At 40.7% G+C, this 24,994-nt stretch overlaps 1 protein-coding gene across 2 annotated transcripts in view; it reads right to left on the bottom strand.

Annotated features, from left to right (window-relative positions):
* Positions 1-24,994, bottom strand: part of nfasca (neurofascin homolog (chicken) a) — an 87,976-nt gene that overhangs the window by 8,605 nt on the left and 54,377 nt on the right. Inside the window, exons 18-30 of one of the 2 annotated variants that reach the window (XM_041035068.1) lie at positions 24,691-24,735; positions 24,097-24,198; positions 23,542-23,739; positions 23,213-23,283; positions 22,046-22,268; positions 21,708-21,823; positions 21,343-21,553; positions 20,766-20,888; positions 20,229-20,402; positions 9,329-9,457; positions 7,755-7,790; positions 7,315-7,384; positions 5,581-5,622 (exon numbers count right to left, since the gene is read on the bottom strand). In XM_041035068.1, the coding sequence (XP_040891002.1) occupies positions 5,581-5,622; positions 7,315-7,384; positions 7,755-7,790; positions 9,329-9,457; positions 20,229-20,402; positions 20,766-20,888; positions 21,343-21,553; positions 21,708-21,823; positions 22,046-22,268; positions 23,213-23,283; positions 23,542-23,739; positions 24,097-24,198; positions 24,691-24,735 (1,540 nt within the window). The remainder of the gene's footprint in view (positions 1-5,580; positions 5,623-7,314; positions 7,385-7,754; positions 7,791-9,328; positions 9,458-20,228; positions 20,403-20,765; positions 20,889-21,342; positions 21,554-21,707; positions 21,824-22,045; positions 22,269-23,212; positions 23,284-23,541; positions 23,740-24,096; positions 24,199-24,690; positions 24,736-24,994) is intronic. The other variant, XM_041035067.1, reaches the window with a different exon arrangement.

Below are 24,994 nucleotides of genomic sequence, written 5' to 3'. Positions count from 1 at the left end.
TTATTTAGCTTAAGAAGTAGGAGTATTATCAACCCATATATGAACACTCTATCCTTCAGATAATCACAAACATTCAAAACCACCAACACTGGAGCTACATGGTTTTCACAGGACAGGAAGGGTGTGAAAAAATAAAAAGTAATCTACCTCTGATATAGTGTCTAACAAACTGTGTGTTGTCTTAATTAACCAAGGAACAACCGTGCTGGATACAAGCTAGCCACGTTTTCTACCTGAACTAGCTGACATTCATTCAAATCAGGGGAAGTAGTACAACTAAGTGTTGCAAACTTTAACAAACTCTGTATGTCAACAAATGTCATTAACTACAATTAAGTAGTAGTAAGTATGTAGGCCAACTGACATCTTTGTTAGTGGAGTATTGCTCATGTTAGCTAACCACAGTTAACTAGCTTTTATCTTACAATCCACATTAACTGAAGCTGACTACATAAGATACCACTTTTGACTAGATTAATGGCACTGATGGTCCTGCTAACAGCTCTGGTAGTGGTATGAGTGGTAATATAACCAGTATAAGCATTGACTGCAGTAACTGTGTCACAGAGGTTTGAAGACACACAGCCATGTTGGAATCACTACAAAGGATGCTTGATATTTCCTGGAGAGGACCAAGATGGCCGACAGTAAAAATGGCCCCCATGAGAGGAGGGCATGGCCCCCATGAAACTAAGAGTTAATTAATCTAATTAGCCAAACAGAGTTATAATTGTGCACTTCTGCCCAGATACTGCTGAGTCACCGGTTGCTATGGTGACTGGGCCCCCTGGACAAGAATGTAAATACACAAACAAACCACTCTGTATTCCCAACAGACAACAGTGTATTATACATGCATACATATTGTATATAGATAGATAGATAGAACTTTATTGTCACTTGCACAGAAGTACAGGCGAAAATAATTAAGGAGTATAGCCGCTGGGCCGCAGCAAAATATTTGTGCCACCACACGCTTTGCCCCTGCTGTTTACAGTATAGGAACTGACACAGTTTAAATGCACATTGTTTCTGTTCTTTTAACATGGCCGTCTATGGGAGTTTGGGTCAGCACTCTCTGTGCTTGGAGGGGATTTATTTAAAAACCATACGTCATATCACAATGAGATTAAAACTGGATGAAAGGTAGGTAATTGTAGGAATTAAAAGAGGTTGAAATAGGTTTATTGGGAAAACTTTCATTGATAGTAGTTAAGAGTGTGGATGATGTCACACATTCCAGCTCTGAGCATTCAGTGCAATACACACCCATAATAAAATCTGAAACAATCAAAAAAAGCTTGAAACCTAAACTGCGATTTCATGAAGACCATACAAGGTATCAAAATACTGAATTAACCTAATATAGTCTTATAGTCTATAAGTCCTCTGACCACTTCCATTCTTTTTCTATACTTTTCTTGCAGTTTTTGGTGACTCACTCAAATGGTTGGTGAGTTATTCAAATGGTTACTCAAATCACGACCAAAAGTCATATAGCACACTATTCCCATCCGTTTTGATGTATATTCTGCCCAGCTTTTCTCTGACACAAGTTATGAGTTGAAATTTATACAAAAGAAGCTAAATAAGCAGAGGCAAATGATAACATATGCTTTCTGTGATTTGCACAGTAGGCACACAGTAAATATACAATAGTATATTTGCCTTCTGATTTTTTTACTGGACAAATTTGTCTAAATTCATAAGTGCCTTAACTCTTAACCATGCAACACACAACACAACAACATGTCATCAGCTAATGCAAAATAATACTGGATGCCCTTTATGCATTCAGTAGTATTTGTTCTTCGAACACATTCATTCTTTTTTAAATTTTTAATTAATTCTGTAACATTTTATGCATGTACAATACAATGACACTTCTTTATGATTCAGGAATCAAAAGTGTGCTTTAATTACATTAATATTGTAGAATATTATGGAATTTAAAATATATAATTCAACAATCTCAAACAACAAGGAAACATATAAGATCCCAGCTCTGCAAACTGTGGCAGATGGAAAGGATCACTTTACCTACAGCATTTGATTTTATACATGAATAAGGATGGTGCCTTTGTTAAAAACATGTCTTCATATCTGCAAGATTGCTATTGTTCAAATTACCAATGAAATTACCCTAGTTTTATCATGGCTGTCCTTAAAACATGTCTTTTTCAGTATGCATGTGGATGCTTCAGTGTTAGTTGGAGAAGGAGGGGTTGGGTCTTTGGACTGTTAGGGGTCAAGCGACAGCAAAGACAGGCTGTGTTGAAATTTGTTTGCAGATGAAATACTGAACAACTACTTCCCATAATACAGCAATATGTCAGACCTGCAAGAACAATTCTGAGTGATTTGTGGCATTTGTGTTGAGGCAGCTACAGGAGCACATACTCACAAAGATCGTGGAGGACCTTTAAGTGTGAGGTTTACTGCTTCAGAGGTAACAGGACTGAGCTGAGAGAGACCTATGATTTCTTTAGTGAAGCTACTGGCTGGGTGGGCAACACAGAAATGTCCTTGGTCGTCTTTTTAAGGATATAAGGATATAAGGATATAAGAGATACATCCTTTATAACAGCCCCCTCCTCGCCCCCAGGTAGTTTAACATTTCACAGCCCTGATATGTGGTTGTTACAACTACGGGTGTTTCTGGGTAACAAGTCACAGCATTAAACATAGAATTTGTACAGTTTTACCTTGAAACCAAAGTGAATGGTAGGATTAATTTCAGCATTAGAATTACCAATTTTGACTTGCAACAACTTTCGTGTGATTTTTAAGGTATTATGCAGCCTATAATACAGTGGAAACATCAACCTACAACCTTATTTATTATCATTATTTTCAGGTTATTTCCCCAGGAATGTTAACCATTCTATAGTTAGCAGGTTACCAATTTGCCTTGCTGCTATCATTAAATGTGTTCCCCCATTATTATGATTTGGGTTTTGTTTTGTTTTTTTGCCCCTTATTACCCTGTTACATAACTTTCAGTCTCATTACCCAGATGCCCATTGTTAATACCAAACTATTACCTGGTTATTAATTTAGTTATTACATGGTATTACTTTAACTATGACCTCTTTATTATCAAACTATTACCATGTTATTACCAAGCAGTAATGTTAAGTGCTACCAACATTTATTGATCTTAGGATGGAGGTAAATACATTTCAATCACCATAACCCTAATGAGATTAAAAACAAATAAAGTTGAAGTTTTGCTTTTATACCAACACTGAAGTCACCAATTGCTGAGATATATTGAACACAGCTACATCATTATAACAAGTTTTTATGGGGCAAGAAACACAAGCAGTCAGACAATCATACAGTTTGTAACAGCCACTACCCTGATTACTACACATTGGACAATTACCACACTCCATGATTCAGTTGTCCAATATTGACATTCTTGTCTGACAGTAGATCTGTGTGTAAACAAGTTTATCCATACTATCTAATCCACTTCCTTTTGAGCTAAAACTGAAAGTGAGCTCATCTAAAATGTCACTGAAAATCCTTGACTGCACAGGAAAACTATCGGCGCACAAATAAAGTCAGTTGGGCAAGCAGGAAGTGGGGCTGTAAACAGTGATGGATGCTTATGGTGGCTGACCTGGATGTTTGTTCACAGGCTATATGAAAGTCTGAGTGCCTGCTTTCCTGACCCATCTGAGGTCTTTAAAGCAGTGTTGCAGCATTTTTGGTAGGATCTCTGAAAAGTTGACATGTTCTGTCTTTTGTCTTCCAAATGCTGTTCAGGTGTTTGTGTTTGCCTAAATCAGTTCCTTCAGGGTGTCAAATGGTGCCACACATAGACTGTCCTGCCCCCCCCCCCCCCGCCCTCACTACAACCCAAACTGATTTCCCTCGTCAGTCTCTCGCCCTGTGCACCTGATGGCTAAGGATTTTTAAATGTCAGCTGATGGAGAAAAAACATGTCAGTGTTTCAGCTGGAACAAAAAGGTGCAAGACCATCCAGTGAACCACTGTTCGCCCAGGTTGCTTTCTGGGATCACTATGTCTCCTTGTACTGCTGGAACAGTTGATCTGTGAAGAGTCTGATGTGGCTATGGGGACAGATGCACATTTGCTTTTATATTTGCAGGATGAAGTTTGAGACTTTGGCTAATCCATATGTAACTCAGAGTAACACAAATGCAACAATAAATGCTCCTGTATTGAGTGCAATAAAAGCTTTGAGCCACTTGATAAAAGAATAAATAAAACTCAGTGGTAGGGGGCCATGGACAATGTGTTTTAATTGTGGTTTGAATGCTAATGTACTCTTTCCATGTGACTCTGTAACAGCCTAGGGCTGAACCAAGACTGTGATTAACCAGAGGCTTTCTATATTTAGTTCTGAACCTTTACAAAGCCTTGAGCAGCCTCAGCACAGCTCTGCTGTGTCCTGGGAGATAATACAGCTTACCTAGAATATCATTTCTCTTCACCTTGGTCTACTGTGGATCTCTGCATAATTATACCATTCTTTATGTACAGTAAAAAATACATAACATAAAACAGAATATTTATCACTGGGACAATGCAGGATATTTTGGGATTAACCTGTTATTATAGGCTACAATTCAGCTTTAGGTCTAAAATGTTAAAAGCCTGTCCGAATGTTTGCACAGGACTGAGAAAGTTTGCTTTTGGTTTATTTAACTTTAAAAATGACTAATCACAAGGCAACCAGGCTTTTTAAGCAATGGTTCAGCATTTTGGGAAGCATGATTTCTTTACAATAGTGAGATGAGAAGATCGATATCAACCTCATGACCTGTTTAGCTTACCATGTGAACTGCACACAGGAAGAAACCATAAACAAAAATCTAAAACTAAAAATGCCCACAAATAAATCTAAAAATGTGCTTTTAGGGGGATCTAAATGCTGGAATTATTTCTTTGTGGGCAACAGTCCAGCTGTGTGCAGCCTTTCAGAATGCTGTCGTCAGTGTGAAGCTGCCAGGTTTGGCACCAACATACCAAAAGTTGAGCTCACCAACCATATCTTGCAGCCTGTGCTATAGCTGTAGTCACAGAAGTGCTGGTCAGATGGATACACTATTCTTACATTTCTGTTTATGTACATGTTAAACAAACAATATACAGTGTGTGTTCATCAGTGAGTGACCATCATGGCACCAGAAAGGTCTGGAGACAGGGAGCCTTGGTCTTGTTGTCAGATTAACAGGTCTGAAAATTAAGCTGTTGACATTTAGATAGTTTGGTTACAAGTGATTATCAGACGATATTTTGACTCCCTGAAGGAACTGCAGCCTGGCACTCAGCTGCATCCTGTCCATCTCTCTGTTAATCAGAACTAACGGTTATGGTGTCAGCTACTTGCTGTCACCTGTCTTTCACATTGTTCAAATGGGGCTTTAAAAGCTAAAGCAGGCCAGCTAGACTGACCAAACAGCCAACAACGCAGGCTGATTGTCCTGTTTGATCTCCCCAAACACGCTACACTTTATCCACACCCCCCTCTCCCAGCTCAGGGGAAACATCTGCTCCACCCGACATGCGCAGGCTATCAGAGATGCCGTGCCGAAACCAAAGTACCTGTTTTCGTTTTCGTTCCTGTCAGGGACAGATGACCCATTTCAGCGTGGGGGAGAGAGAGGGACGAGACGTGAGGAAACAGGGGAGACAGCAAGAGAGAGGAAGTGCAGAGAAAGAAAGAGGAAGGAGGACAGAAAAGCTCCACATGATACATGCATGTAAATCCTTGCATACACACAAACACAGAGACAGAAATGAGTGGACTTGATGGATTAGCACCAGGGTTGGAGTCTGGGTCAGAATCTAAGTAAAGCAATGATCTTGACTGTAAGAGATGGGCTGGGTATTAATGTTAGACTCATTACTGATTAACAAACAAAACAGGATCTCACACACCATAGATGCATGAATCACACAGTTTTAGCACAGCAGAGCACACAGCACTACTCGTCATAATAAAAGCTGATCGCACTTCTTCTGAAATGATCCTACACACTCACACTGAGCTGTCTCTTGAATTTTAATGCCTTCAGGGGCTGTGTCATTTCATACTTTTTGCCAAAGCATTTTAACACTAACGCAGAGCTTTATAACCTTAAGATACAGGATGTTGTATATTTCATATATGTATAACATAGTCTGAATACTATAAAAGACAGCATCCTTCCTGTTACTGTATTGGTACTGATATGAAGGCATTCACAGTAAACTGCTGTCTTTTATCAGATCCTTTTTCTCCTTCTAGAGCATTTACAATTAAATGTTAAAGTTGTAGAGTCACTCTCACACAGAGTTAGAACACGTAGATCTCAGATTTAGAAAGCAGGTTAAACTCAGCATGTTTTTAGTCAAAGTGGACAAATACAGAAAATGACTCTCCAATTAGAGTGAGGCCACAGATCAGTGAGACCTGGAAGGAGCAAAACACACATCACTTACAACACATTCGATTCAGACACATTCTACAACATACACAATAGATCCTCACATCACAGACATATGGCATACTGTGTGTGCTCACCTATTTCTACTATAACATACTATGTGCCTTTAGAACCGGTTTTAGAACTGGTGTCCAGATTCACAGTAGATGGTGTTATGATGATCATTTGAACACTGGACAGTATAATTGCATTGTACCTACATCGCTTGAGCTAGAAAGCTTTTATCAGTGTGAACACTCACGCAGATATATATGAAATCATTGTTCAAATGTCAAACACGGTTCTGTCTAGTTTTTTTGTTTGTGTTGGAAAACAACAAAACTGCATTGAAATGGTAGTTAACACGAAAGACAGCACCTGTGACTTTTCAAAAGGTTCAGTCCAAGAACTGGCTTTTTCAAATATATCTGTAGAGTCTTTGAAAACCTCAAGAGTCCTATTCCCCATGATTCATTACCAACTGTAAGCACACTTGTAGGACTAATCGATCAAGGTGAACTCCTTCATAACGGAAGCATTGAGTCATCTAATCTGAATTTCCAGGGAGAAAATCCTCCTCCTTGCTTGCATGACTTGCTGCTGATAAAGCTGCATCTGTCACGGCTAATAAATGGCTTTCCAAACAGACAGTCTGAGAAAAGTCTCCCTGTCACCTTTCAGAAGATCTTCTATTTGCAACAATGACTAGAAGATGCTGGAAGTGGACACCATCCTAATCCATTTACCCCAAATTCCCTCAACCACTCAACATTTTAAAATGAACCTCAAATCATTTCACAGGCCAGTTTTCAAACATAGATAATGTAGGTGGTGCAGCCGTAATGGAGGCAGTCTGTTTAATTATACTTACTGGTAATCAAAGGATCCATCCTGGTCTTTCTGATCCACTGGGTCTAAGGGGAGATCTTTTTTGTCACGCACTGAAGAGAAAAGAGCAAAAGTAATATTTTCAGCATTTTGCTAACAGTTCCACCAATGTCATCGTTAGTTAGATGGTTGTCTGATGCACGAAACCACCCACTTACATCCATTTACTGTTATCAGAGCTGCTGCCTTAGTAATTCACCAATAATGTGATATGCATTTGGTACACAGCACACTTTAAAAGACTTAGAAGCTTGTTTAGTTCAGTTGTATAACACTGAGTTAGGTTTGTAAGGTGTGTCAGTGCCACAGTCAGTACTGAAAACTTGTCTGTCTGAGATTGTTGTGTTATAATCCTTACTTCTGACTTAGTTCATCACTGGGTGTTAGTTCTGAACATTTACAGCATCACAGTTCAGCACCTACCGAGATATTTTGTGAAACCAGTCACGCAGCCGCCACCTAGACATTATGTAAACTGTAAAACATTAACATGACTCTAATTTCTGTTGTCCTATACCATTAAATCATCACATACTGTAAATAAGGACTAAAGAATGAAACATATATCTTCACAATAAGCGACTAAACCTGGATATCACATCAAATATGCAGTAACAGATCACATTTAAACACAACTGCACAACTACTATATTCAGCTTCTTCTACTTATAGAGAGATGACTGTACATGAGTTTAGGAGAGGAGTCAGCTCTGTCTGATTCACTACCTCTTGACTACTTTGCTTCCAAAATGACCATTTGGTGCAGTAAAGTGCAGTAAAGCTGGGCTCAGACTTCAGGTGTTTTGGGCCCATTGATACCCGATTCACCCCTCCCACAGTCAGAGGAGAAATCTGGTCAGGGACCTTGGTTGGTACCGATGTTCGGCTCAGATCATCTGGTAATGTGAGTGGTTTATAAACTGCTCACTGACTCATCTGGGCCGCCCCAGTTATATCAAACACGTTTTATATTTAGGAGCTGATTGCTGGTACAGCTACATACACGCGGTGACCAGCTGCTGGATACAGTCTCTATGTCTTGCCTCGATTGGAACACACTGAGCAAAATAATTCTACATTGCAATTTCGTTTTTGAACTAGCTTGCTAAATGTTAGCATTACAAGCTAATGTTAGTCCTGGAGTTCCTGATGGAGTTGCCAAGCAACAGTAATCCTTCTAGCCCTAACGTTAGCTAGCATACTGCTGTTGGCAGATATTAAAACTGACAGTTAAAATCCAACCTTCAGTTCTCGTCCAAGGCCCGGATCACACCTCTTACCTCACCTGTGCATGAGGAGAGGGAAGCACACACATATCAAAGGCTGCAGCTGGTGCTACAGCAGCAGTGCTGGTGGTGACGACACACACGAGTGGCCATCATACGCAGGTGAGATAAGAGGTGTGGGCCAGGAGTAACGTTACAGCAAGTTGTTGCACCACAGTCTCCATTTTGTTTACATCTGCCCCTCCATCAGATCACATGAGTTGGTGCATTGCTCCCTGATTGTTCCATCTGGCAAGATAATATTAGCAATATGCAGAAGTCTGAACATCTGTAAAGTTGTGTGTGATGCAACCCAATGCCAAACTAGGTTTGGATTTTAAAACTTGTCTGAGCCCAGCTTACATCCAATCAGAGAGCTTCAAATTCTCTTGCTGTGGTGATGGCAGGAATAAATTAGAGTTTAAGCTTCGTGGAACATTTTGGTTAAAATCAATAAATCAAATCCCTTCACTTTTAAACTTTGCAGTAGTTTTTATCACTTAATTGAGTGACAGAGTGGAATGTTTTAGTCCAGATTACGGTGACAAATTATCCGGAATATGTAGATCTCTAATATTTAGATTCATTTACATTTCTCTTTAAAATAATGGGAAAAAAATCTTTTACAGTGGGAAAAAAATTTTGCAATTCTATTGTTGATGTCTCAGTCTAAGCAAAAGCAAATTCAACTTTGGTCTCCTCAGGTTTCAAATCTACAGTGTCAGGCCTTACCTGGGTATTTGCCCCCACGACTCCTCTTGATGAAGCAAACGATGAGAAGGATCAGTATGATGAGGGCAATGGCACACATCAAGCCGATGAACCAGCCCTGAGTGGCTATGTCTACCTGGTCTATGTAGGCTGTGGACATACAGAGAACACACACACACAGGGTGGGGCAAATGAAGAGAGAGAAGAGTGGAGACACAGTGAGTGTTTCTGTGGACCATCATGAGTCAGAGCTAACACACCAGACAATGTGTTCACATCCCACAGCACTCAGCAGAAGTCAACAACTCAGAACCAACATCTTATTATTTCCCCCAAAGTTTGTTTCCAGGATGATGTTGTGCAAAGGATCCCATCCATAACACTGAGGTGTTCTTTTCAATTACACAGTGTGTGAATGTCAGTCCGAAAGGTGTGGGAGACAGAGAGGTTTGTGGTGTGACTGCTACTTTTACCCAGAAAGGTTCCAGCACAACCTGAAAGTACACAGACTCTCTGCCAGAGATTCTAACTTAAATATGTTACAAACAATGATGTTTACAGCAACCTTTCTAAAATTTCATCCATTATTCCATTTCCAGGTAGTTGTGGTGGCCATATTGGAGAGCCATAGCTTTTGCTCACTTACTAGTATTTTTTAAACCTACAGTAAGACGATTATCCTACATGTGTGGAATAAACATTCATGACTGAAGTTAATATATCGAACATTAGGTAGCTGGTAATTAGTAACAGCTGTTATTATCTTGCCATCTGTTTTAGAATGTAGAAACAAAAAAAAAAAACTGTCTGACCTGAAGTACAACCTGACATATCTACAAAATCTCCACAGCACATTAGCTGAAGATTTGCCATTACTTAAAAAGTCAGTAAACACAGTAAGCTTGCCTTTAGTCTAATGCCAAGTTGGCAGCACAGGGGTGTAAAGACAGGAAGCCCATTCTGTGCTCTTCCATGTTCATTTTGTTCAGAAAGAGCTAGTTAATGATTATATTTGAATAAAACTGCAGATAGTTATAACCATTCATTTTAAACAGTTTAAAATCTATTTTAAAGAATTATTTCTCATTCTCAAGATCTAATAAATCTTACACTGCACCATATGAAGCTTATAGCTTCCTTTTTATGTCCAAGCAAACTAGTCAAAGAACCTAAATGTACATTTTCTTGTCATGTGAACAGCCTATAAGAGTTTACTTGTCAGAAGAGAATATGACGGTTGTGTAGAAAATTCCAATGAGTCTGAATACGTACAAAGTTTCATTCTACTTCCACTCATGAATTATAGATACTGCTCATAAAGACAACCAGTAACCAGTTAGTATGATGATATCCAAATCCAAAGGGGTGAAGTGTCTTATCCTAAGTGACCTGAGGTTATCTTTGGAGGAACATACATGGTGTTAAAAAACAGACCATGATAACTCACCCAGCTTTGATTGAGTTACTGTATATACTACTACTGATAGACTTGCACCCAGAGCAGCCCACCTGGCTAGAACCCTGGCTCTAACTAGCCTGGTGTGGTCTCACCTGCTTTGGTCTTAAAGGTGATGGATTTGCTGCTGACGTTGAGCTCATGGGAGTAAACTCTCAGATGGTACTTGGCGCCTGCGATCAGATCCCCCACTGTAACAGGGGGCTGTTGTTTCACCCGCACAACTTTCATCGTCTTGTCGCCTTGGAGACACAAGAAAGGGGCCAATCACACTCCAGGGGGTGTGGCCTTTGTTCCACAGTAATGCCTGTGCTCACTAGCAAAGGTCACAGCATCACAATGCTTTGCAGGGAGACTATTTTTCTCAGTGATAGCAGGGTTACTGAAGTGAATTGAGACTAATAACAATGCAGTGCCCATCCCCATCATAAAGAGTCATTCACCTCTTGACAGTACACAAGCATACAGATGTTCTAGTTTAATACTCTTCTAGCCATTATACATAATGCATAATGCATGAGATGCGTCTCTTTGCAGTTCAGTTCTCTGAGACTACATTTAGTGTCAAGGGTACAATTCTCCAGAGTAAGCTCTTCTAAAAATGGGGAGCAAAGGAGAAGAGAGGTGCAAGAGCAGGTGTTCCTTCAGGCAAAACCACTGTACTTTGATCATCATGGCATCACTCTACTAAACTGTCCTGTGAACTGGCGGCTCTGCATCTGGTTTCGACCAGGTAGAATTGAAATTTACCGGTGCAGAGTTTTCTTTGCTCTTGCGTAACATCGGGGATGGCAAAGCATTGTTCAGCTCAATTATTCAAGGTAAACACAGCGACAACAAGGTGCGTCTTTCCAGCAAAAAGACGTGTCGGTCATGACATGGCCGAACTATGAGCGTGACTCTGAGGTGGCAGTGAGACAAAAGGCAGCATGAGGTAGTGACGTCATGCACCATGCTATCAACCATTTAAAAACCATCCAACAGTACTCATTCCATAGCCATGCTATTTACTACCAGTCCTTAAACCAGCCAAACAAAATGTCTGCTTCAGAAACAGGAGAAGACATGCCAGTCCTTTTTACATAATTAGTCAATGAAATGCTATGAAAATGGCCAAGGCTCAAATTTCATATTATAATCTTAATGTAAAAAAGGACCCAATGTCCTCAAAGTACTGAGACCACTATAATGTACTTGATATGGTTTATTTTCATCCCTATATGTTGCTGTCCTGCTACAGCCGATCACACTATTACTACAGTCTTTGTAGTCTTTGCTAGAGCTTGTGTGACCAACACACCCGTTTAACACATAATCACAACATTTCATTAAAAATGGCAGAAATGCGAAGGGGTGGAATTGGCTTCAGATTAATCTAGTATTTGATGTTGGTCCCACAACAGAAAAAAAAACCATTTAGCTAAAAATTAAAAACTTTAGTTGTAAAATATCTTAATATAAGCTTGGAGGTAACTGTCCATCTGTTTCACTGCACTGCTTCAAGTTTTGAGAAATCTACTGCCTTGCCATTTCTTTGTGAGCACATGAATTTCTTCAAATGTATGTCCGAGGAAAACAACGTAAATTCTCAAATAATTTCCAGAATTGAAATAATGTTGTACTCAGTCGCATGATAAATTCAGCATAATGTACATTCTACCAGTGCAACACAGTCTTGCCATACTCACCACTGTGTTGCTCTCAGATTGTCTTTTTTCATTCACTAATTAAACTCACTCCTCTTTAAAATGAAAAGCCTACCACGTATGGGATTGACTGTTTCCTTTGAGGTGCTGGAAGGATTTTAATGGGAGATATTTGTGTGGCTCACTAACTATGGAAGCCCTAAGTTCTTGTGAAAAAGATTTTTTCCAAGGTGCACATGACAGTGTGAGGCTCCTGCACAAGTTGATCAATAAATGAAACTGGAGGGCTGATTAAAGTTCCTTACCAAAAAAAGATCTGACAGTAATGTTAAAAAATAAGTGGCAAAATCATGACATGACTGTTGTGCTGGGGAAATGTACTTTATCCGGAATTTATCAAGACAACATGGAGCTGACATGGAGGAAATTAAAATTAAATTTAATATTAAAATTAGCTGTTTGCAAATTAAAACCAAGCAGACTAGAAAACAGAGAGGTGTCTTACTAAAGTATGTTAGGATGTATTTATAAAACAGGGGAAACTGGAAATAAGGCATGTCTGTTTCAAACAGCAGCTTGGTTCACTCCATAGGAAAATAAATGCTGTGCCCACTTTGAGTTTATAGTACTGCAAAATCCTGTTGATTATATTATGACCATATTCTGAAATGCAGATCAAACATTATAAGCACAAAGATGCTTTGTTCCTTCATGATTAAAGGATTTATGTGATAGAACTAAAAACAGGTTCATTATGTGTAAACACCTGCTATTAGTTACATTTGGGAAAGTCAAACAACTTTGGTCTATGCTTGGAATTACATTTTAAGAAGCTTTAACTCTGCGTGCATGTACAATGTTTAGGACTTATGCCCACAACCTGACGGTTATACTGATTTACTTTCCCTTTGATAAGATTTCTCATTTCCTTTTCCACAACAGGTGATCCCAGTTTCCTTCTCTCATGCCACCGAAGCATAATCCTTCATAAACCCTCGTCTGACAGAAATGCAGAGACACTTGAAACACAGTCAGGAAGACTGAGGGAGAATGAAGGGATGATGATAGGAGGTGGGGGAGGGTCAGGGGCTCCCTGTCACTCTTCCTTAGAGTCAGAGTTTCAGACCTTGGAGAACAGGGGATGGGTGGGGACCATTAGATCAGTCTCATCTCCCCCTCTCTTCCCTCCCCCTTACCCTTTCTCTTTCCACTCAGACATCATTAAGAATTTAAGCCACTGCCCAAGTACATGAAAAATACATCCTCCCTTCTTTCTGTTGAATTGGTAGAAAGGGTTAGAGACCCCATATGTGACGGGCTATCAAATCTTAACCGGCTCTGGAATTTGAGGAAAGGAGGGATTTATGTAAGCAGGCTTCAAGAGCATGTAACACTCAACCCAAAGCAAAAGCAAGTGGTTATGGAAGCGTGGATGGCCAAAGAAAAGTGACATGTTCAAACATCAATTCAAAGGAAGCAAGCCGAACAGCCAGTTCACAGTGCAGGTCAAACAAGAGCCATTCAAAGCCAGGCAGCATGTCGAAAAGAAACCCTCGTAATAGTGGGCGGCACAGGAAGTTAGGAGAGATATGGTTGTGATCAACATTTTCCAACATATAAAGACCAAAGAGAGATAGATAGAGCGCAAGAAAAAAACAGACACACAGACTATGGTATGGTGTACCTTCTGCTATGTTCAAATTGAGAAATCAATCTTTAAGTGTGAATCCTTAAGTAAAAACCTGACAAAAAAAACCCTAAAAAAACAAAAAACAAAACAAAAAGCAGCTGCTGCTACAGTTGAAGGTTATCTCTTGTGAGAGATATATTGTCTGTTTTTGATAAAAGAGTTGTGATAGAAAACATTTTACTTGATCTGACACCAAAAAGGAGAACCATCCAGTCATTTCTCTAATCCCCAGAAGCAACAACTTCGGTTCCTGTGAAAAACGTTACACAAAATTTTGGATTTTCTTTAAGAAGCTAAAGGTGAAAGAATACATAATAATATGAGCTCTTTAAAGCATTTTTCATTTTTTGTTTTTTGCACTCTGGGGCAAAAGGTGCAAATAATTGCCTATTTAGGCAATTACAGTAATGTGCAGTGCATTACAGACAGTAATGCACTGTTACAGTCTCTATGGATTTATCACTACAACCAAAAAATTAAATATCTAGCCATTTAACCCACTGCACATTTAAAAAGTGCTGATTTGTTCAACTGTAAAATTAGAGCTGCTCAAGTCTTAAACCTTAGGCATCAAGACAAAATCATAAAATCAACTATGTGTCCCAGTAATGTCATAAATTTTGGATCTATTCTCCCTGCTCTGAGAAAAACGCCCTCTGTCTTATATTGCTCAGTTCAGACCTAGCTTTAAGTTTTGATAGCTCAAAGTGGGCTTGGTCTGGTTTCTTACTGTCCAGTGTGAACTCTAGCACAAACTCGCTGCTGCCGGCCGGGAAGTTCTGTCTCCAGCTGACGTTAGCGTAGTTACTGTTAGGCTCCACCATCAGATCCCAGATCTCCCGCCCAGGGGCCACTACACAAGGGGGGTTAGGGGTAAAGGGTTAAAGGTCAGAGGCAAGGGGCAGAGAGGGCACAGTTACAACAACCACACACAGGGCTCTATTTAGACCTATGCATGGGTCTAGCACTAAGGGAGTCTTCCTACAAGAATATTCATTTTGAACAGGATTGATGCTGATCATGGTCCGCTCAAAACCAGAAGTAAATTTAATATGCTCATGGACAGAAAATTCAACCATAAAAAGATTCCAGAGAATTTTTCAGTTCATGAAGACTTAGACTGCAATGCTTACTTCTGGTTTCGAGTGCACTCCAAAGCTAATTAAACCTAAAAAACTCATCATAATCCTTGTCAATTGAAACAGGCAGCCATATTCAAAGTGTAAAGGGTACTCTCTCAAGAATGTTACCGTTATCAGTATAATTACCAAAAAAAGAAAAAAAAAAGGTTGGATTCTCACTTCCTGACCAGGTGGACAGTTGCTGGCTACATCCCAATATTCTGAAGTAATTCCCCACTCTTTGTACAGCAGGTACAGCACAGCTTATCAGAATGCAGCCCTGATGTAGTTTCCTATTTTGTCAGGTGGGAGAAGGCAATCATCTTTTGATATCCATGAATTTAAAGTACCATTCATGGTCAACTAAAACAGTGCAAAGACAGTAAAAAACACAATGGGGCAACAACATGTACCCAACACGTTCTGATCAGTACGCCTGGTGACCAGCACAGGAGGTGTGGTGGTAGTGGTCGCCTCAGTTGTAGAGGTGGTGGTAGTAGAAGTAGTAGTAGTAGTAGTAGTAGTAGTAGTAGTTGTAGTTGTAGGAGTGGTGGTAGTTGAGGTACTAATGGTTGTAGGAGCGATGGTAGTAGGAGGAAGAGGAGCAAGAGGAGGAGGACTAGGGGTGAAAGGTGTGGCCATAGAGGCGTCGGTAAGCTCAACTACAACGGAGGAGGCGGGAGAAAGCAGAGGGTTAGACAAGGCAACAGGATCATCAAACAGGTAGACACACACTGACACACACACACACAGGAGAAAGTCAATGAAGCCTTGAGCTGAAACACACAAGGAATCCCCCACAAGCGTCACTCATCGCCGCACACATCACACACCTGACTGAAGTCATCATCAGTTACTGAATGAGTCAGTGCTCACTGCAATGTTTTCCACTTCATTTCTGTTAGTTACCACACACACTCCATCATCACTGCTCTGCACAGACTTAGATGCCACTGCCACCAAGAGGACAAATGCTGATATTACATGTCTGTTACACTGTTGTGTTGTAAGCGTTGTGTTGCATTAGAGGGGGCACACCACTGGGTTGACCTATAAAAGTACTGATGGTGTTACCTGGAGTTACTTCGGCTTGGACTTAAAGACTACAACTTCATAACAACCTGTGTTACAAACTGGGGCTGCAGAGTTTGAAATACGTGACTCAAAGAAAAATGTTGTTTGCATTATGGGAAATGTAGGATCGAACGTGTTTCCATCATACGTTCTCTCCTATACTCATATATTCCCCTTTACAGACACCTCTTTTACACACACATCACCAAGGGGAATAGACTACACATTTTGTTGTGTCATATTTCATCAAGTGTCTGTCATTACAGCAAAAACTGCAATGACATATAAGATGGAATTAAATTCTCATCGGGTTCGTAGTCTTTTGTTTTACTTTCTCTTTAAACAGACAGGATGCACTTTAATTTTACATATTGTAGGCCATTTTTGTTTAGGCAAAACTCTTGAATAAGTGTTTGTGTTAACATACACAATTTTAATATCTCTGGTTAAACTCAGGCATTACACTTATGCTAGTACAGAAAATTTTCAAACACAGTCCTCGTCTTATTTAGTTTTTGGACTTCTGGGACACCATGGCCGTCCTCAGGTTGGGAACCAGCACATCCTTTCCACTGATTTCCACTTCACAAATTGTTCACTCTTACTGTACCTTGAAGTTGAGGTCACCTCCAGCCAGTGTAGGGTCACAGCACTGACGCCCCACCCAAACAACCAAGTGAAAGACATGCTTGTATCACCAGGCTGGATGCCAAGCATGCCCTCAAACCACCGTGCGAGGGAAAAATAAAGTGGGATGGGGTGATGGGAAGATCAGAAACCATTACAGCCCAGTGGGGTAGGCCAGATCAGCCAAACATTTCAAGCCATCTTACCTGTAATTCCCAGTATGTACTACTGACTCAATGATTAAGTGATGGATAAAGATGGCACAGTGACATAACTGTTGGAAAAGCTCAGAAGCAAGATGATCAAGCAAGTCAGTGAGCGAGCAAGCCACCTAACTGCTGATGGAGTTTTGTTTGTTTGTCCTTCCCAGCACACTCATCAAGCTGCAGCATTCATCAAAATGTCTGATGCAAGGATGTGCACCTCTTCCCATCCCACACGCACTCCCAAAACAGCAGCGTTATCGTGGCAGTGTATCCAATGACAGTGAGTGAGAAACTCATTAAAACACATTAGTTGCAACACAAGACTAACTTGTGTCTCACAGCAGACAGGAAGAAGCAGTGATGGTGTGAGACTGAATTGTAAAAGTGCACCAACAGGGACTGCTTCAAAAATCCAATGTTAAAGGTCAAGACAAAGCAAAGGCTTTGAAGGAAGATTGTATAGGGTGAGTGTCCTGACTACAAAGATCACTTAGTAAATAATGATACCAAAAATTTACAATGTGTGAAATGCGTGATGTAATGTATATGATGTGTTATACTGTCTTATGCTTAGCTTTATATCCCATTCACTAAATGTGTGAATCATAGAGAAACCTACAGCTTGCAAAGTTAATGATGACCTGAGCATGTGGAGTGGGCTTATTCAATCCCTGACAGCACACATCAGCAAATAGCACTGTGACACAAACAGGAAAGGTGTAGAGATGAGGAGAAGCAGACGGGCAGATGGACAGATGGACAGATGAGAAAAGAAAGAAAAGTAGCATAGACAGCAGTTCAGTCCAAAAAACAGTCTGCTCTGTTTTCATTTAGAGCTTTAGATCTTTTGTCCTTTTCATATCTTTAAAATACATGTAATGATTTGGGGTTTCTGACAGCTTCTTGACAGAGTAATGAAGATATTACTTCGGTAATTTGTAAATTCATCTAGATTGGAAATAATACGTTCATTCATTCATTCATTTTCTACCACTTAATCCGTCAGGGTCACGGGGGAGCTGGAGCCTATCCCAGCTGACTATGGACGAGAGGCGGGGTACACCCTGGACTGGTCGCCAGTCAATCGCAGGGCTGACACACGAAGACAGACAACCACCCATGCACACACTCACACCTATGGGCAATTTAGAGGAGCCAATTAACCTAACCTTTGCATGTTTTTGGGATTGTGGGAGGAAGCCGGAGCACCCGGAGAGAACCCACACAGGTACAGGAAGAACATGCAAACTCCACACAGAAGAGCCCAGAACCTGGAACCCTCTTGCTGTGAGGCGACAGTGCTAACCACTGCACCACCCACAATACGTTAGTAAATAACAATAAATAACTATTAGTTTACAGTCTTATGTGATTGCTCATATATATGACTTGTACTGTATCTTTATATTTCACTTGACTATTTCAGTCTGATGAAGGACTGTGATATGCTTGAAAGCTCAAAAAAAAGCTAGTCAGATCCTTTCCAGTTTCAGAGATCATTAATCATTTACCTTTTTTTTTTGCTGATGATACAATTTTATTTGCCACAGACTCCACCCCAGCCCAGGCCCTGACTCATCTTCAGTTTGCCTTTGCTCATTCCTTCATCATAGTTTTAAATGCTGAAAAGACCCAGTACATGGTACTCTTTGCCTCCACCTGTGACTCTGACCATCCTGCCATTAAAAGTCTAAATGGCACACATATTACTGAACTTTAGTGGACAATACAAGGGAGGGGGAATGAAGGCGGACTGCACTGCTGCCAAGTGTTTAGATGGACAGAGACAGAGCATGAGGAGGGGGGAGGGGGGGCGACAGGCAGACAAGCTGTGCTTCTCATTCCTCATTACCTAGAGCTGTGGTATAAGTAAAGTCTTCTGCCAACAAAAAGAACAAGAGAGACAGGAGAGAAGGGAGAGGTGTAAGAGAGACAGAGAGGGACAACAAGAACAGCTGGCAGGTCAGTTCAACAGATCCACTCACTTACCACTGATGCTGTCTAATCATTCATTCTTTTCAATCTGTTTTTAGATATCAGTCTCTGTCAAAACGTTTCATAGGTACTACTGTCTACTAAATAACTCGTCCCAATGAAAACTGTTCACAGAGAGGTGTGTCCACAGTTGCAGGGACATTGCTTCTGAAAAGAAATCAAGGTAAGCACTTCTATTTCATTCATTTCAGGTATTTTCATTGCTGTGAGCAACGCAACCTAATCCTATTCACTTCCAATGTACTGGAGGTGAACAGAGGTGAATGGGTAAATCTCAGAGGGGGATATCTCCAAACCTGGAAGAATGAAAACATTCGAGTGAGCTAAGCCTTTTAACAACCTGTCAGGTCAGGTTTTATTCTTCACAACAAAGCTCCAGTTTGGTTGTGATGGACCAGTTCTTTTTTTTCCTTTCTCTATCTGATACCCTGACAAAGAGGCCTGTGTTTACTAAAGAGCTACAACCTCTCTCACTTTCTGTGTCTCTGTCTCTCTCACACACAGCTTCCAGTGATTCACAAAATCAGACCCACAACATAGACACGCTATTGTACCAACCTGGTTCCCACGTAGGGAAAGTGGCTACGAATTGTGTCTTTTACGATGTGTACTTACACTGTAAAAGACACAACACTGTAGAATGAAGTTAAGGATCACAGACACACTGTGAGTAAGGAAAAATCCCAGTGGCTCCAATGTTAAACTGTGTCAGAAATTTAACTGCTGAACTGAAATCTAATAAATAAACACATTTCTGATAAAATTACAGCTCATTAAAGTGAGAAAATCAGAGAAAACACTGGTGAACCCTTACCCATTACAAGCAGATGATGCCATATCGTCAATCAAAGACATATAACGCTGACATACTGATATACTGGTATTTGATATGGTTATTTCACTATTTTATGAGCTGTGACTCAGCCTCTGCAGTTTACTGAGATCCTGCACTAGTTGCCTGTCTGGAAACCCTGAACTGATATTCATGAGAAATGTATCAGTATTATCAAAATAATCACATATTTTACTAATATGTGTCATTTTAGGGAAACACTGATTATGAGATTGTTTTGAGGTAACAAACAGTGAAATGTAGAAACACTCACCCTCATTGGCAAAGTGTGGGGACTCCTCAGCATAGACCTCCCCTGCTCCCACCTGAGTGAGAGCGGACAAGTAAAACTTGTAGCGGGTAGATCTGTCTGGAAGGCGGAGGGTGAAGTCTGTCGTATTAGGAAGAAGAGTTTCCAGCTGTGGTCGACCCACCCTGGAGCCATTGACTGCACACACACACACACACACAGAGAAAAAAGGACAGATGAGTAAGATCAGTAATAGAGTAGTTGAATGTAGTGGATCCTCTTTGACCTACATATTATAATGCAGTCATGCACATATATACAGTGCTTTTACAGTGTGGTGGCTGATTTAGAGAGCCTTAAGCTTCCTTGTCACTACAGTGTTAAAGACAGTTTGTTAAAACTGTGCGCGACCTCCAGAAACCATGCTGACAAACAAGTTACCACCAAGTAGAACCACCAAGTTAAAATGTTCTGTTTGAACGCTCTAAGGTTTGAATGCTTTAAGGTTTGTGCATACAGCACGTGTGAATGCCGAGGATTTGACAAGGCAGAGAAGCTCACCCGTTTGGTACTTGAGTTGGTATCCAATCAGAATGCCGTTGGGCTCCAGAGGTTTGGCCCATTCCAAGTAGAGGGTATCAAAACTCCTCCGGTTGATCCTGAAGAACTGTGGAGCATCGGGAACTATACATACACAAACAGACACACAAATAAGTAAAGAGAAGAAACAGGACTTTATAATTCGCTGCCACTAATCCTGTCTCCTTAGAAATCCATTTCAACTGTGCCAAGATATCTCAATCAAACATATGTTCTTTCCCTACAAGGCATCAAAGTCTCAAAAGCACATTTTGGGGCTTGTCACACTGCCATGTTGACGGCCACTTGTTCATTCCAGTCCACTCCACCAATGTTTAGCCTTTTACCTTATGTATGGATTTTCTGGTTCCAGTAATAAAGTCACAAGGGTAGGATGGCAGAAAACTGGATTTAAAATGTCCCTTTAGGAACCTACATTTGTGTTTGTAAAAGGCCCATGTAACACCTCAATGTGTAATATGCTACCTGGCTCAGAAACTACACAACATGTCTGCCTCTCCTGGATGTAGTATTTTGGTCGAGTGACAGGCGTCCTCACCTCCTTCTTTGGTGGTGAATTCCACTGTGTTGCTCTGTGGACTCTCAAAGCGGCTGTTGGCCACAACCATAAACATCTTATATTTAGAGTAGGGCATCAGGTCACTGAGGATGCCGGATGGCTCGGCCATGGTGCTGTAGAATCCCTTGGTCTTCTTCTCCTTACTGACCACCAGATTTGGGACCAGACTGGACTCACGCCAGTAGTACAACTGAGGGAGAAGAGGAAGAAAAGGGTTCATGGGTAAGAAGTACAAAAGAGATTAAACAAAGGAAGAAGAGGAGTGGAGGAGAAAAATAATGTCCAATCGGTTTTTAGACCGACTCTGCTCTTGGTTCTCATTGTAAAAATGCAGCCAGTCTCACTCTGTACTCTTTGAACTCTCCCCGGATAGTGTTCAGGTCCACAGGTTTCCAGTGGATGTTCGCTTTGGTGCTGTCAACCTTTGACACCCGCAGGTTAGTGGGAGCATCTGTGGGCTCTGAACGCACAAAAAGGGACACAGAATGTGTGAAAAGTCAGAAGGGTTTGGTTCTGTTTGTGCACCTAGTTGATTTGCAGTAATTCCACTAATAATGGCTTAAAATGGCCAAGGAAATTGTGAGGATCTGAGTTTCAGAGTATCTATCAGACATTGTCCACAAATCAGTGCTGGTGATATCTGTATTTCAAAACACAAGATATCTGTTGTGTATCTACTTACTGTCCTCTCCAGAGTATCCAATGACCACATTGGACTCTGGTCCAAGTCCAAACTCATTTCTGGCCTGAATTTTGATCTCATAAGGCACATAGGTTTCTGTGTTGTGGATGATATGTTTGGACCCCATGGTGGTCACGTTACTCCACTCTTCCCCCATATCCTTCCGTCTCCACCACACATTATAGTGCAGGTTAGCACCATTTCTCTCCATATCAAGCAGAGGCTGAAGAAAAAAAAAGTGAAATGTCTGTGGCTGCAGGAGTCAATACATTACAAATACTTTATACATTTATTTGCCGCCTTAGTGACTCTGAAAAAAATAAATCTTGCTGGGCTTATGAAACATAAGGGCTTAGTAATACACACCACCAATCCCAGCCAGACACATTGGAACAGCTGTCTCCTTGTAGGACAATGACTTATATACTTTTCAAGTCATGTTTTCTTATTGTGCTTTTGTATGTAATTTAATCTGTGTAATGTCTATTATCTGGACGCTGAGTCAGTAATAAAGTTCTGATGGATGGACGGATGGATGGATGGATGGATGGTATGACTGATTGATCAGCTGATTAAAGGCCTATTGTATTGTTGTAGTCCCAAGAACTTAATCAGGAACTCATAGCTCTTGTTAACATATTTCTGATGCAGTTCCCACCATGGATGTAATGTGTAATGTGTAATATGGCAGAGTCAGCTGTCAATGAGTGTGTTTCCCATTGGCCAAAAGCAGTAGATTTATTTGTGAGCCACAGTAGAACTGCCCCAACAGATCGACTTCATGAAAGTTACCATTAAATGATGCAGTTGATCCATTTTTTTTTTTTTGAAGATTGTGTATTTTTTAAGTGATTTCTGTTTGAGTGACACCATCTAAGTGTATAAGCACAGTCATTTTCTCCAGACTATGGATTTTTTTTTTTTTGTTTCATCAAATCGATGAATTTTAGAACATAAAAATAGCTCTATGCATTTCGTGATCTCGGAAAAAAAAGAGAAATAATTATACTTATGTCCTGAGTACATTGTCCCTACTTTTTTCAGATTACTTGATTTTACTTTCACATTTCCACGGTCACAGCAGAGAGAGGGGATCTTTTGTGCTTCTGCTATTACTGAATTTCATACATTTACAAGATGTAATTTCTTGCCTTATACGTGTCTTACCTCCCAAGTGATCTCCATATTGTCCTTGCTGGAGCCCCATCCTCGTAGACCTCTGGGAATGGCATCTGGGGCTTATTTTAACAAAACAAAATTCATTTGGATCAAACCAACTGCAACAAACCCCATTTTCACAGCTGCAGATTTATGACCCGAAGCTTTCTGGCTTGCATCTTCTAAAATCTGTACAGTATTGTGTCTTTAAGAATATGCAGGAGTATGGGTTTTATTAAAAAATTAAACATTCACCACTTTACAAAGGTCACACCTATTCTAACAAACTGTTTAACAACATATCATTTTAGCCGAGATGAATGTGTGGTGTTTCTCACCAGCTCCACTGGTCTTGTATCTTGGCGAGGGGGGGCTGGGTTGACTCTGGCCCACAGAGTTGATGGCAATGACCCTGAACTGGTAGTTGACAAAGGGGGCAAGCTGCAGGATGACAGAGTTGATGTCCCCGGGGTAAGTGGACAGGTTCCGCCACCTGCGTGGCTCCCAGCGGTCCTCCTCAAACTGGACCAAGAACTCTGCAGACACACACATCTGGCTTGAGAAAAGGGAGAGGTTCTTGACGGGGTTCAGCAGATTGTCTACAATCTCTAGGTTCCCTCTTGCTCTAATGGTGGACCACCTGCAGTTATGGCTTTATTTGATCTTGTATCACGTCATTTCATCCCATCATCTCCTCTTAAATTTGTTTGATTTTTTAGGTCTCCTTAATGTGCCTACAGTGCACTTTACTTCCATGTAAGGACACTATTAGATAAGTGAAAGCTGCATAAAAACAGCTCAGTATGAGAAAAATCATTTTTCAGAAATATGAAAGTAACGGGAAATTTTCCAGGAGACATGAGCAAGTAAATGGGGATTGTGTTTCCACAGACCTGTGATGGGGCTCCTGTGATCATTGCCGGGGATCCAGGTGAGGCGAGCGCTGCGGTCTGCTAGGTCCGACAGATCCAGATCCATAGGAGGGTCTGGACGGTCTGCAGAGGAACAGGAAATGACCTGACCTCAGACCAGCCAAACACATATAGTACAGTGCATACACATACATGCTGCATGCTGCAAAACACGGGACTTGGGAGGATTTGGCCCAAAAAATCTACAAACCTATTCCCAGTTTTAGAGGGAATATTCCAGTAAACTGAACACTGAAACTCTACTCTGATAACACCATCAACAAACAGCTTATAATGACTGGAATGATTGTCCCAAAGTGGACAATGGAAAGATGAACAGACATTTTGAGATTTAATATGAGATGAAATGATTTGACAGGATGTGGTGCATGCAAGTAAAAAGTCAGGCTGCATTAAAAAACATTCCCCCCCAAAAAGTGTAGTATGATTATTATAATATAACAGAGGCACAAGTTAAAACAGAGGCAGAGAAAAAAAAAGACAAAACTGAGAAATAAAGAAACACAACAGGGAAAGAAAAGAAACACAAAGATTTCCACCTGAGCCATGTGTTACCTGGAGGCAAGGCACTAGAGACTGAGGGGCTGAGGGAGGCTTCCTCTGTGGGGCGGGGTCAAGGACCAGGAAGTGGGTATAAAGGTTAGAGTTTGCAGGTTAGTCTACCAGCCAATCAATAGCAAGGGAGCACAACTGTTAACATGTCACATAGAACACACTATATTAATGTAAGTCAGCTTCACTTAGCTCAAATTTGACACATCCATGCAAGTAACATTGTACAGATGAGACTTTGGCTCTGATGACGGAGTCACAGAAACTCTGACAACGCGGCACGTCAATCAACGGATAGAAATTTTTC

This window comes from Toxotes jaculatrix, chromosome 3 (genome assembly GCF_017976425.1).
Source record: "Toxotes jaculatrix isolate fToxJac2 chromosome 3, fToxJac2.pri, whole genome shotgun sequence".
NCBI lineage: Eukaryota > Metazoa > Chordata > Actinopteri > Toxotidae > Toxotes > Toxotes jaculatrix.
This window is presented reverse-complemented; position numbering and strand designations above follow the sequence as displayed.